Raw genomic sequence first — 13,437 nt, forward strand, 5'->3', positions numbered from 1 at the left:
TCGTCGGAAGAAGAAGGAAAATCAGTATTATTACTACTGCTAAATTGCTGGTAAGATCAAGAAAGATAGACAACAGACCCAAAATGTCTCGCTACTGCTCACTACTTATTCCAGCATCCGTCGACCCTCGACGGTGTCACGCGCCAAACCTCCGCTTCGACTTCCACCCTCATCATGGCCACCCAGCCAGTTATCTCACTTTGTACGATACGCGCAACTTTCACTCGAGTCTTTCTTTCTCTCCCCTCTTTGTACTTGATTGTTCCCCGGTGATGCAAACGGGAAATAGTAGAGACAGAAAAGTGGTGTAACTTCGCGGCCCGGGAAATGAAAGACATGGCAAACAAGCAAACAAGTTGCTCGGAGGAAAGAGAGAAAAAAAGAACGAGTCCCTTCTCTCCCGAGTACCCTCATCAATTTGATCCAGTTATACGAACGTCTTCACAGCACCCAGCCACATATTCATATGCATTACGGATTACCTTTCTTTGGTCATCGACTCATGTAAAATGCTCTCTCGCATCACATGAAGATGGAAGTGATTGCCAGTAAGAAGCAGTTCACATATCCCAGTACTCGCCGCGCCTGGCGCTAGAAAAAAAAAATACTCACACAAAGGTTCAATCGCCCTCGTCCTCGGCTATATGAGTCGTTTTCAATTGCATCACCGCATCCCTAGCGTCTTGGAATCCGCATCCCCAGAGCAGAGGGGAAGAAGGAGGAAAAAGAAAAAAAGCAAGTCATGTTGTTTGTTACTTGTTTTCATCCCGTATAGTAGTACGATAACCCAAAAGATAACTCCCGAAAGCCAATCAACAGCAAAGCGAACAAGGGGCAACTCGTTTTGGTACGACAGAAGCCGGGTGGCTGCGTGCAGTGTAACACGCAACAAGGGGAAATTATCTTGAGAGAGAGAATATATCTACTATGTGATATTCCGTGCATTGGTCAAAGTCCATGGAACGAGTCCCGGGTACGCGTCGTCTGTCGTGTACTAGTAGGCAGAGCACAAGACGCACAGCCTCCCGTTCCCCTAACCCGTCATGTCTTGCATATTGGCTTCTTTTCTGCCAAGGCCAGGCTTTTGCTTTCTTCCCTTTTGGTGAGCACGCTTGCAAAGAATTGCTGCTGCTTTCTCAGTGCGTCCCAGGGGACAAGCGAGTCTGCTTCCATGCCTGGCCTACTCGTACATTGCGATACGAGCTATGTGATGCTCTTCCTCATAGGTCCCTTCATCATCACGCTCACTGTCACAGTCAACGGTAAACTTCTAGCAAGGCAGTAAGAGGCGCTATAGAGTCGCATTCATGTATATCAGTAGCAGTCAAACCATCGGAGAATCCAAAACCATTTCACTTTCGCCACATGGCTGCGGCCGTCTTTTCCCTTCTCTTCCCTTTCCCCTATGCTGCTGTACTTGGCTGCAACGTCTCCCAGCCTCCCATCTCTTCCTCGCCTCCATCCAACAAGTCAACGGGGCCGTGATTTGCCTGTCTCAATCGCTGTGGCAGGACAGGAGGCCCTCTAGCCGCGGCATGTATGCTCGTGTTCGTGCTTGTGCTCGTGCTCATATTCACATTCAGCTGGGGCTTAGGAGGCGCGACGGGCTTCCTCGCGGCCACGCCCGCGGACCGCGTCTGCCACTGCGCATCTTCCGGCGCTGCCGCCATCGTGGAAGCGCGAGCCGGCAGCGGTGGGTGCAAGTCATCGCCTCCATGATCATCTCGATAGCGTCCACCCCCGGCTGACATTGAGGACGCCATCGGCGCCGAGGCTGGGGATGTGGAAAGCAGGTGGGCTGGTTTCTTTGCCACAGGGGGTGCGGGTTTTCCAGCTTTCAGCTGCTGAGACAGCTGCGATGTCTGAGAAGCCATCGAAGCGGGTCGAGACTGCATCCACAGTGGTTGTGTCCCAGCCTTGTCTGCTCCTCCCATCGTCGCCGAGGAGCTCGAGCTCGCCGACTTGCCGCCCGGCCCTGCGCCCGAGCCCGAGTCAGTGGTCGCTGAACGACGGGGAGGCGGGGGAGGGGGGGCCACGCCAGATCTGTCTCCATAAACATTCCGCGTGCCGTCGCCGTCTCCAATCTTCATCCGTCCGACCTGCGCAGGGAGAGTCGTCGGGTCATATTGTGGAGGCAATTTCCTGGGTCCACCGGCCGCAGCTGATATCATGCCCCTCGGAGGCATCACCTTCTCATACGGAGAGCTGGACATGCTCGAGAGCGACGCCCCTGGGGACGACCGCGAGATGGATATCCAGTCCGGTTCTTCGCTTTGCCCAAAGGGGTTGGAAGGGCGGTTCGGGTTCAACGCCATCGGCTGCCCGTCTCGCCCAGTGGGAATTGGAATATGAACCCGAGCTGGCTGTTGATTGTTAAGCCACCACTTTTGGCGGTCTGAGCTCGCTGGTGGAAGGCCTGGCTCGATTGCGTCGTACCCAATCAGGTCTTCATCTTCGCTGTCGTCGCCCTCCCCTTGCGCAGCCAAGTCTCCAACTTCAGCCTTGCGCCGCTCATATAGTTCGTGGCTGATGGCGTCTCGCCGAGCTTCGTCAATGAGGCTCACCCGGCATTCAAATGTCGCGTACACAGGTCTGTGGTCCGAAAACAGCAGCGGCGCCGAGTCGTACGATGTTTGGCGGAGAATAGCCCCCTTTCTCAGCACTCGATCTGTCCAGGCCGGAATTCTCGCCTTTTCACTGAGGGGTGTGTTAGTACAGCCGGAGCCAACAGCAAGTCATCTCGCTGAAAAGGGTGAAAGGGAAAGGGGGGGGGGGGCTTACGAAGTATCGTAGACGTCGGTTCCAATGTCGAATCTGTAAGTAGGCATGAAATTGATACGGGCCTCGGAGTAGAATTGAAACGCCAGCCCGGCTACCATTTGCAGATTCAACTGGTCGTTGTCGTACAAGGTCTGCAGGTCCCGTTTCTTCAACAGGGCGCGGACAGCCTCGGAGCTGAGCCCGATGCGGTAATTGAAGTCGCCGAGCCAGATGATGGCATCTGGTGCATCGTGAGTTAGCCAGCATGTCCGCATGTCCCCTCTTCTCTCTTCCCCCTTTGCTTAGAGGAAAGGGCACGTACCATGATCCTCGATGCCCCGATTCCTCTGAAATCGCAGCCCACCGTGAATCGTAGCGTAATCGCGATTTCGCTCATCGTAGTTGGAAAACCCTGCCGCCAGATGCGCCGTCACAAAGCATAGGGGAGTGTTTGCATAGTCGAACCGGATAGCAACCGCTCCCTTGTTTCCGGCCATCCCGGACAAGCCTGTTTTCTTGACACTCCCTTCAACGTTCTTGATATGATCAAGAGACGACGACTTCACGAAGATGCACAACGCCGCTCCCACGAGTTGCCCGCTCCGTAGCAGCACGTACTTCTTCCCCCCAAGGCTGGCCTGCCGCTGGTTCAAGGCTCGTTTCACCGCCGCCTCCCAGAGGCTCTTCCTCGTCGGATCGCTGTTCATGATTTGCTGCGGGCTCAGCTCAACTATCTCCTGAAACGCCACAACATATATCTCCGGCTGCGCCGAGCCGAGTGACGGCGGAAACAGCCATGGTGACAGGTCGTGATCGATGCCTTCGGTGCGTCCGTTTAGGTTGAATGTGCCAACCCATATACTGATATTCTTGTACGAAGTGAATTCTTCGCTTCGCCTGGCCAGCTCCAGCGCCACAAAGTCGCTGATGGGATCGAACAAGTGCACGGGGCTCTGCCCAACCAGCAGGCCAAGCAGCATGTCGATGGTGATTTGCCGAGACGGGTCGACAAAATTGTTGTGGTAGATGCGCTGAACGGACTTTCGCACGTCTGCCATGGCACCGGCCAAGGACATCTTCCCGTGTCTGGTGAAGGAGGTCTTCAAAGCCCCGGTTCCGGCATACGTCTTTGAGAGCGCATCGCCATTGTCGGCCCACAGACTGGAGTGCCTCATCCAGAAGTCGGAAGCTGCAAACTCCCCCCGGTGGCCCAGGAACGCCTCGACCGCCATTTGAGAAATGAGAGTCTGGATCAAGTTTGTGCGATCCAGACAATCCAAGCAATTGGTGCGGAAGACACCCTCTTGCTGAAGCACAACCACCATGCGTTCATCAGTCTTCTCGTTAGAATCGTGGTGGTTCTCGGCCAAGAAGTAGGCGAAGCCATCGGCGGAGTTCTCTATGTGTCTACGGATGCCGCGGGCAGCCTCGTACCCTGCCGGGCCTTTTGTCTCTGCGTGAAAGTCGTAATGTGTCTCACGCAGCAGGGCATGGTCCTCTGATTGATGCTGAGCAGGCCGGCTCAGCGGGCAGCGTCTTATACACTCCCGATACATGCTGGCGAGTTCAACTTCCCCCGGCTTAGTGTCGCTCAAAAGGTTCACTACATGGACGGCGCCATAAGCCTGCTCGAGATCCTCGAAATGCTTGTTGAATGTCGGCTGCGTCGCATCCAGGGGTCGGGTGATTGTGATTTTCTGACGGCCGGGTATGAGATCCGCAACCTGCTCCCAAAAGACTGGCACCGAGCCTCGAACCTGTGCATAAGAAAAGAGAACACCGGCGGGGGACCAGAACGTTGTCTCTGTTTCGACGAAATTTGCGACATTTCCATTGTCGTCCATGCCTCTGGCGTTGAAGCGAGTGCCTGCCCGCCGGCACGAGAGTCGTGAAACTAGTGTCAGAAAGGACGGCATGCCACTCCTGGCTGCCTTCAAGGGCGATGCGCTCTGCGGGATGGTCATTGTCTTACAGAAGCCCCTGATAGCAGATGTGAGAATGCGTGAGGCATCCAGCGCCTCGCGTTCCGAAGCCATCAGCCGGGAGCGGAACTGCACCAACGGACTGATCATGAAGGAGTTCCATAGGTAGGTATCGTCAAAATTGTCAATCTCGAATGAGTTGGAGTTGATAGGCCTTGAATACGAGAGTCAGTACAGGTCAAAACATGCGGTCCATCTCACATGCGGCTCGGAGTAGGCCATACCGGTCTTGTACCCTGTTGGTGAGGTCGAAATCCGTGCTGTAGTAGAAGGATCCATTGCTGAGCAGCCTGCGCAAGTCATGACACGGGTGCTCAACGGCCACCTCCCGGCGACTCAGCCCTTGGCCGTAAGGCGAGGATGAGTTGTATCCAAACACATCCGATGAATCCGCATCCGTCGACTCCAGCGGCACGACATCGTCATAGTCGGCGCTGCTCAGGCAGTAGAAGTCCACGCTCGCGATCCGCTCGACCGTCTCGCCAGGCCGAACCGTTGCGGCCCTGACGGCCTGGGTGATGACGGACAGAAAGACCTCTCCATTGATGGCAATCAGGCCCAGGGTGCCGTACACAGGCCTCGGTGTCAGCGGGCGGTAGTCCTTGAGCAGCTTCTTGGATATGGCGGAAAACTCCACCATGCACTTGGCAGTTGCAGACTCGCTTCCGCGCGGCTTGCTGGACGGTAGCGAGACGGGCGATCCGCTGCCAAAGGCCTCGCTGGCAGACGAGCTGTAGCGCAGAATCAGGGCGTGAGACGACGACACGATGGCGATGGAGCGGTGCGGATAGTCGCGGATGAAGAGCTCGCTCGACTTCTCAGGCGCCGGCGCTTGCGCGCTCCACGAGCCCGGCGGCGTGTCCATGAGTATGGCGGCGATAGACTCGGTGCATCAAGCGCAGAGTCGGGTTTGGAGCTGGCAGGGGCACAGATCTGGAGACAGAGCTGGAGGCAGAGCAGAGCGGACTTAGGGTCCCTGTTGATCCATGGTCTCCTTGCAATTGAGTGGAGCGATCGCGGGCCTCGCTGCAGCGCTTTCTGCTGCGGTTGATGCGCTCCTTTCTTTGCAGCCTTCGCGACAGGCAGTTTGTGTCTCTCGAGGCCAGCGACTGTCGTTGTTGCGAGGTGGCTGTCGGTGTGGCGCGTTATGTCATTGGCAACATCGGCTAGAGAGCTTACCGTTTGGCGGAGCCGTTATCAAGGCAGCCCAAGTCAACGGTGCGGAGGCCAGTACTGTAGTGTGTCAGTAGGTACTATGTATGCACTTTCAGTCTCGGGTCTCGATTCGATCGCCATCTTCTTCCTTTTAAAAAGGGAGAGAAAAAAGGGCAGTGTAGATATATTCTGAAGTACGACAGATTTCATAGTCTGCAAGCTGTAGACATACATATTCGACACCCCGGGTACTCCGTCTAAAGAGAGCTGTACGGACTAAGTTTCACGATGCTTCTCTAAGGCTTTGCCCACCCTAGACCACCCCAATGCTTCCAAAACGCAGCAGAGCTTCATGAAGGCCATGATTCTCTCAACAGAATTCACGTCCATTGACCTCCACATCAAGATTCTACAGGCCCTACAGAGTGTTGTTCAAGGGCCAATACATTGGTTCATATCAAGGGATATCCGAATCGAATGGATTTCATAGACTAGGGCTTTCTGCTTCATATAGACACGATATATGCCAACAAGGGATACTGACCAGTGGCTGACTGCTTCTGGACCCAGAGACAATGGCAGAGAACAGCATGCTATCAAGGCCATTACGTAGCTTCTCGAAGTAGAAGCCCTCGAGACGCCATTTCATCGACGGCACGGGTACTCCGTACTGCCCGTGAAATCATGGGTATGGCAAGCCATGTACGGAGCCACCCTGCGGCTTCACAAAAGCACTGACACTGCCATTCGAAGATGAGCTCAAATGGACGGGCCAGAACTGCAATGCCATCCTCCATTTTCATCTGCAATAGTGCCCTTGAACCCCTCTAGAAGAGCCCGATTCCTGAATCGAAATGAGTCAATACCGCCGGACTCGCGGCGTCACTTCAACAGCCTCGCTGCAGGAGACAATCGGAACGAAGCGACATTGAAGACAACTGTCGGGAGAATTGTTGGACCTCAGATTCTGTTTGAGATCATGCTCGCCATATTTGGAGAGCGTTCATTCTCTTCCTATCATATGTTTAATTTTGGAATCATCACTGGTCATGTTTGGAGAAGAGAAAAGAGAATTTTGCAAAGCCAGCCGTGGATTAAATTCTAACATTCTGCGGCTTACTCATCATAAACGCGCTAAAAGCTCCGAGTGCTGCAAACCTTGGAAGCGCCAAACTTCAAGCTTCTTCAAGAGGTAAATTCAGTACCTGCGCACAAGGTCCCTCCGCTCCAGCATTCACGCTGCAGGCCCCGCCGGATACGAGCCTCGTTACTTGGACGACAGGTACCTGCTGATCTGTGCTTTTTGGGCCAATCAGCAGCCGAGCTCTCCAGCCAACTCCAGCACCTACCTCACTTCGTACCTCGCTCTCGAAACCTCGTCCTCCGGTTTTCCATCATCATTCTTCCATCTTGCGCTTCACTTCAAAGCTCCGCCTCTCATCCCACCACCCTCTTGACGCCTGTATCTATACCGCCCTATCCTCAGTCGCGTCCGACCAGCATCCTTCCATGAGCGATTTCAACAGTTTCGGCGGCTCCGAGGAGGAGTACGCGTCGGTTCGCAAATACCAAGCGGAAACGGTACGTCAGCCTGCTCCGACAATCGCTCGCTGCCACCCAACTGCCTCGTGTTGGCCCGTAGCATCTGCCTGCTAACAGTGCGTCCCCCGTACAGGAGGCCAATCCCGACAACTTCGAGAGCTGGGAGAACCTGATCAAAGCATGCGAAGCTCTCGACGGTGGTCTCAACAGGAACTCGAGCCCTCAGGCGCTCTCCACCGTCCGCGACGCCTACGACCGACTCCTGCTCAAGTTCCCGCTCTTTTTTGGGTACTGGAAGAAATATGCCGATCTCGAATTCAATATCGCGGGCCCAGAGTCGGCTGAAATGGTGCGCTGCCTTGTTCCCATGCGCTCTCTCACGCCAACGTTGTTGCGATACACTGCTAACGGCGCGGATCCCAGGTTTATGAGCGAGGATGCGCCAGCATAACCAATTCGGTCGACCTCTGGACTGACTACTGCTCCTTCAAGATGGAGACGACGCATGACCCCACGCTGGTCAGAGAGTAAGTATTCAGGGCACTTTTTCCTTCCCCCATAACGGCTTCTGCCAATGCAGCATCGCGTTCACGCACCATGATTTCGGTTGCCCACCTACCAAGAGCTCTGCAGCTCACTATCGACCGTGTCGAATGGTGAGATATGCCACGGCGCCCCCCTCTTCCTACCGGGATCACTCTCTCACACTTATTCCCAGACTTTGTTGATGTGCTCTCTTCGCCCCATAACCTTGCGTCGTGCTCCTACCGTTGTCCCCTCTGGGGTCGGAGAAACCCGATATCTGCACTCACAAATGGCCATCACCCCTCTGTGTACTGACCCTCTCTGTTCCCATGCTCACTTAACCCTACCCCCCCGAGAGTTGACTTGCTGACACGCATACGCAGGCTCTTCGAACGCGGAGCCACCTTTGTTGGGCTGGATTTCCTTGCTCACCCCTTTTGGGATAAGTACATCGAGTACGAAGAGCGACAGGAGGCCCAGGACCGCATCTTTGCCATCCATGCGCGCATCATCCGCATCCCCCTGCACCAGTATGCTCGTTACTATGAAAGGTTCCGAAACCTGTCCCACACCCAGCCCCTGGCAGAGCTTGTGCCGGAAGATACCCTCGCCAAGTTCCAGGCCGAGGTTGCGGCGGAGGCGGCAGCCTACGGCGGCGGTCCGCGACCCGAGCTGGAGATTGAACGGGATGTCCGGGCCAAGATTGACGCCATGTACTACGAAGTGTTCACCCAGACCCAAGCTGAGGTGGCGAAGCGCTGGACGTACGAAGCCGAGAACAAGCGACCGTACTTCCACGTGACGGAGCTTGAGGCCAGCCAGCTCGCCAACTGGCGAAAGTATCTGGATTTTGAAGAGGCTGAGGGTGACTTTAGCCGAATCGTGTCTCTGTACGAGCGGTGCCTTGTTACCTGCGCCTTCTATGACGAGTTCTGGTTCCGGTATGCCCGATGGATGGCAGAGCAACCTGGAAAGGAGGAGGAAGTCCGCAACATTTACATCCGGGCCTCCACGCTTTATGTCCCCATCAGCCGCCCGGGCATTCGCATGCAGTGGGCCTACTTCGAGGAGAGCTGCGGGCGCGTCGATGTGGCTCTGGATATCCACGCTGCAATCCTTACCAAGCTTCCCGACTGCGTGGAGGTCATTGTCTCTTGGGCCAACCTGCAGCGCCGCCAGAACGGCGTCGAGGCTGCCATCCAGGTTCTCAAGGATCATATCGAAGCGCCCACCGTCGATCTGTTCACAAAGGCCGCGCTTGTGGCCGAGTGGGCCATGCTGCTATGGAAGGGCAAGAACTCTACCGAGGAAGCTCGCGCAGTCTTCCTTAAGAATGTCCAATGGTATGCTGACAGCAGGATATTCTGGGACAAGTGGTTCCAGTTTGAACTGGAGCAAGACGGCAAGGACAAGGAAGGGGAGCCAAGCCAGGCCGAGCTCGTCAAGAACGTCTTTGAGGAGTTCCGTAGCCGAAGCCGGCTGCCCGCCCCTGTCAAGCGGGAGCTGGCTCAACTGTACATGAACTTCCTCGTCCAGCGCGGCGGCAAGGACGCCATGAAGGAGTTCCTGACCGTGGACAGACAGATGTTTGGGTCCGTCAACCATGCGATCTCCCGAGAGACTGAAACCATCCAGCTAACCCTTACTCACAGGCCCGTGTCCGTTACGGCCGCGTCTAAGAGTGGAAGCGGCGCGAAGGAGAACGGAGCGTCCCCCGTTGGCGAGCTCGATGAGGCCAGCAAGCGCAAAGCCCAAACCAGATACCTGAATTTCTACGAGGCTCACCAGGAGCCCGCTGCGGACGCTCAAGGCGCAGCCGACTTCAACTAGGGGAATTGGAAGCCGATTTTTTGGGGTTTCGGCGGAGGACAGCAGGATGTCAGACGACGCCGGGTTTTTAGGCATTAGGCATTTTGGGGGGCGTCAAACTAGGATGTTTACATCGTTCAAGTGGCGGATGGGTTGTACTATACGCATTTGCTGGACACTATACGGAGCGGCAACTTTGCTAGCAGACCTATTTGGATGCGGGCCGCGAGTGGTACGGATGATTTTTTATAATGTTTGGAGTTTATAGTTTCTCTCGACGAAACGCGGGATGGCTGGCTCTTTGCTCTGCCTTTTGAGGCGAGGGAGCACGCTGCTGATATACGAATGATTCGCACTGGTTCGTCACATGCAGCCAAGACCGTGAATGAGGCGTGAAGATTAAGTAGCAAGAGACGATATAATCCCGGGTTGACGTGAACTCTTATGACTCTTTAAAACCTGGTATAGCCGACTAAGAGTGGAAAAAAAAAAAAAAAAAAAAAACGGACGTACATGGCTGGAAAGCTTGACAGCCCGATAGATCTGCGCAAGTAGCGATGATCACCGATGACAAGGCACAGGCACGTCGCATCACATGCAACGCGGACAATCCAGGGACCGGAGCCCAGTCCTGTGGTCTCTGTTTGGTGCAGAAAGGCGAAAAAAAGGTGCTCCACGTGGCTCGCCGACGCATACCGCAAAGAGAAGGCCTCTGCGAGTTACGTAATCACGCGCAGCCAATCGCTCACAATTTGCCTCTTCTTCTTCTATCAGGGTCCTCAGTCCAGGCACAAGCGCGAGCGAGGCTAAAAATTGTTCTGATGGATGTTTGTTCTTGAGCCGAAAGTACCTTACCTTAGTAATACTAGAGGGAAGAACGGAATCGGAGTTCCCCTCCGAACTTGACAATGGCCTGATATGGACAGAGGCGGCATCTTTTCGAGGTGCGGCATGGGATTGGCGGCTCTGATTGGCTGCGTCCTTGCGGCAACGAGCGCACGTCGGCAGATACCGCCAGAGAGGGAAGAGAAAGAATGGAACTTCTATCAGGACTTCAGCGGCGTTTTTGTCGTTCGTTTTCTGGGCTAATAACTTTTTTGGTTGTTGAGGGCGTGAATGCGCCGGGCCGAGGGGGGATACCTCGAATGGGTGTGTTTTCTTCAGACAAGGTTTGTTCAAAGCTTTTCCGCAGCAATATGCGTTCTTCTGATACCTTTTCTTTTTTCTGCCTTTCCGAGGAGAAGAGGAGATGTCTTGTCAAAACTCTTTTCCTTTTTTTGAGGCTCTCATGGTGGCGTGACAAACAAACTCGCCTCAGCTCGAGTGGCCAACAAGCGTACAACGACTGCCAAACGCCTTCGCTCTCTGGTACTATAGCAACATTCCCTCGTTGGCATATCCCCCATACAGTAGCTCTACTACTACTACTAGTACATAATCATGGCCCAAAAGGCCGATACTACTATCACGAAAGAGCAGGACGTGGAGCGGCTCCGCAAGACTGCGGGTCTCGACGACGCCCGGCTGGCCACTCAGGCAATGGCAATTTGCATCGTTTCAGTCTCGCGCTGTTTGTGACTGAGGGCCTTATTTAGAAATCCGAAATCCTTTTTCTTTCGGGCGTGAGACGCTTTTCTTTGCTCTTCCATTCTTCCATCCTTTCCTCTTCTTATATATATCTCTTCCCGCCCCGTCCCCTTTCTTTCCTTCCTGCTTCGTCATATCCTTCTTCAACCCACACATCAAGGTGAGTTCATATCTTCCATCGTCTTTCCCCTCTCCGTCATCGGTGGAGAGAACAGCTGGTGCTTCGGGCTCGATTCCACTTTGATACCCATTGTTGGGCTCTTTGGCCAAGCTGTCCTCCAGGCCCCGATAACCCTCACCACTTGTGTGTTCAGCCGGGCCACTGCTAACGTTGACCTCGTCCAGATGGCCTCCTCTGCCCGCCAGTTCGCCCGCGTGGCCACCCGCACAACCACCCGCTCCTTCGCCGCCGTCCCTCGACAGGCTTTCCGCCAGCAGGGCCGCCGCTTCTACTCCTCTGAGCCCGAGAAGAAGTCCTCCTCCTCCCTCCTGTATCTTGGTGCCGCCGCCGCCGCCGGTGGTCTCGGCATCTGGTACTTCACCTCTGGCGCCTCTGCCTCCACCAAGGAGTTTGTTCCCACCCAGGCCGACTACCAGAAGGTGTACAACGACATTGCCGAGCGTCTCGAGGTCGACGACTATGATGACGGCAGCTATGGTCCCGTCCTGGTGCGTCTCGCCTGGCACGCCAGCGGCACCTACGACAAGGAGACTGGGACCGGTGGCAGCAACGGCGCCACCATGCGATTCGCTCCCGAGAGCGCTCACGGCGCCAACGCCGGTCTGATTGCTGCTCGCGACTTCCTCGAGCCTATCAAGGGTAAGCCACACCGTCTTTTTTTTTTCCCTTCCTTTTTTGCGCATACCTTCATGTTGGGCGTCAGCTAACAGCCAGCCGATAGCCAAGTACCCTTGGATCAGCTACTCCGATCTCTGGATCCTCGGCGGCGTCTGCGCCATCCAGGAGATGCACGGCCCCATCATCCCCTACCGACCCGGCCGCCGCGACGGCGACGCTGCCGCCTGCACCCCCGACGGCCGCCTGCCCGACGCCAGCAAGGGCGCCAGGCACCTGCGTGACATCTTCTACCGCATGGGCTTCAACGACCAGGAGATTGTCGCCCTCAGCGGCGGCCACGCCATCGGCCGATGCCACCGCGACCGATCCGGCTACGACGGCCCCTGGACCTTCTCCCCCACCATGCTGACCAACGACTTCTACAAGCTGCTGCTGGAGGAGAAGTGGCAGGTCAAGAAGTGGGACGGCCCCAAGCAGTTCGAGGACAAGACCACCAAGAGCCTCATGATGCTGCCCACCGACATGGTCCTGATCCAGGACAAGGCCTTTAAGCCCTGGGTTGAGAAGTACGCTGCCGACAACGAGCTCTTCTTCCGCGACTTCTCCAACGTCGTCCTCCGTTTGTTTGAGCTTGGTGTTCCCTTCGCCGAGGGCACTGAGAACAACCGATGGACCTTTAAGCCCACCCACTCTTGAGCTTATGGATTCGCATTATGACGAGGAAGGGGGAGATGATCTGGGAGAACTAGCGTTGTCAATATAGAGCGAGGGCCATAGAATTTTGCACATACTTTAGACATATAGGGCCATCTTACGAGATGAAGCCGTTTGTCGGCCGGCCATATATAAAAAAAAGGTGAAAAAGATTACTTGATGGACAAGCTCAGATAGCTTGCGACGATATCCGCCGCATTGTTTTTGCAGAACTGCTGATCCTATTGGGATAATGGGATCGGCTTGTGTCGATTTTTGGTTTGTTTTGTTCTATACCTTGGCCAACTCCCTGTACTTTCGCAACAAGAAGCAGGACAATCTGTTCGATTTCCGATGCCTCGTGATGCTCCGTCAAGTCGTGATTGTTGGGATGCTGATTCGTGTCCCGAGAAGAAGAGCACGGCAGCAATGTGACTTTTGCTTGGAAGAAAAGAGGAGGTGAGACAGCGTCTGAATACAGTGCTACTCATATACCTCGTGCTACTACTACACAGGTATTCTAACGAGCTCTATGCTAGCCGGCCATCCGCTGCAATACTGAAGCCCATCGTTTGTTCCTTTCCG

The 13,437-nt window shown here is 55.0% G+C and overlaps 3 protein-coding genes across 3 annotated transcripts; 2 read left to right on the forward strand and 1 right to left on the reverse strand.

The window, feature by feature from the left end:
* Window positions 1-1,403: 1,403 nt before the first annotated feature.
* Window positions 1,404-5,607, reverse strand: BBK36DRAFT_1111526 (phosphatidylinositol 4,5-bisphosphate 5-phosphatase; the record flags this gene model as incomplete). The annotated part of the gene is made up of 4 exons (XM_024889711.1): window positions 1,404-2,697; window positions 2,782-3,001; window positions 3,083-4,896; window positions 4,967-5,607. The coding sequence occupies 4 exons, from the start codon at window positions 5,605-5,607 to the stop codon at window positions 1,404-1,406; spliced, it is 3,969 nt and encodes a 1,322-aa protein (XP_024753125.1).
* Window positions 5,608-7,406: 1,799 nt separating this feature from the next.
* Window positions 7,407-9,794, forward strand: BBK36DRAFT_1207453 (hypothetical protein; the record flags this gene model as incomplete). The annotated part of the gene is made up of 5 exons (XM_024897406.1): window positions 7,407-7,478; window positions 7,573-7,788; window positions 7,863-7,966; window positions 8,348-9,556; window positions 9,617-9,794. 5 exons carry the CDS (start codon window positions 7,407-7,409, stop codon window positions 9,792-9,794), a joined length of 1,779 nt encoding a protein of 592 aa, XP_024753126.1.
* Window positions 9,795-11,213: 1,419 nt separating this feature from the next.
* On the forward strand, window positions 11,214-13,046 carry BBK36DRAFT_1207454 (class II peroxidase; the record flags this gene model as incomplete). Its single annotated transcript, XM_024897407.1, has 4 exons — window positions 11,214-11,333; window positions 11,706-12,180; window positions 12,245-12,881; window positions 12,904-13,046. 3 exons carry the CDS (start codon window positions 11,214-11,216, stop codon window positions 12,853-12,855), a joined length of 1,206 nt encoding a protein of 401 aa, XP_024753127.1. The 3' UTR covers window positions 12,856-12,881; window positions 12,904-13,046.
* Window positions 13,047-13,437: the final 391 nt, after the last annotated feature.

Source organism: Trichoderma citrinoviride (assembly GCF_003025115.1).
Source record: "Trichoderma citrinoviride strain TUCIM 6016 unplaced genomic scaffold BBK36scaffold_2, whole genome shotgun sequence".
Taxonomy (NCBI): domain Eukaryota; kingdom Fungi; phylum Ascomycota; class Sordariomycetes; order Hypocreales; family Hypocreaceae; genus Trichoderma; species Trichoderma citrinoviride.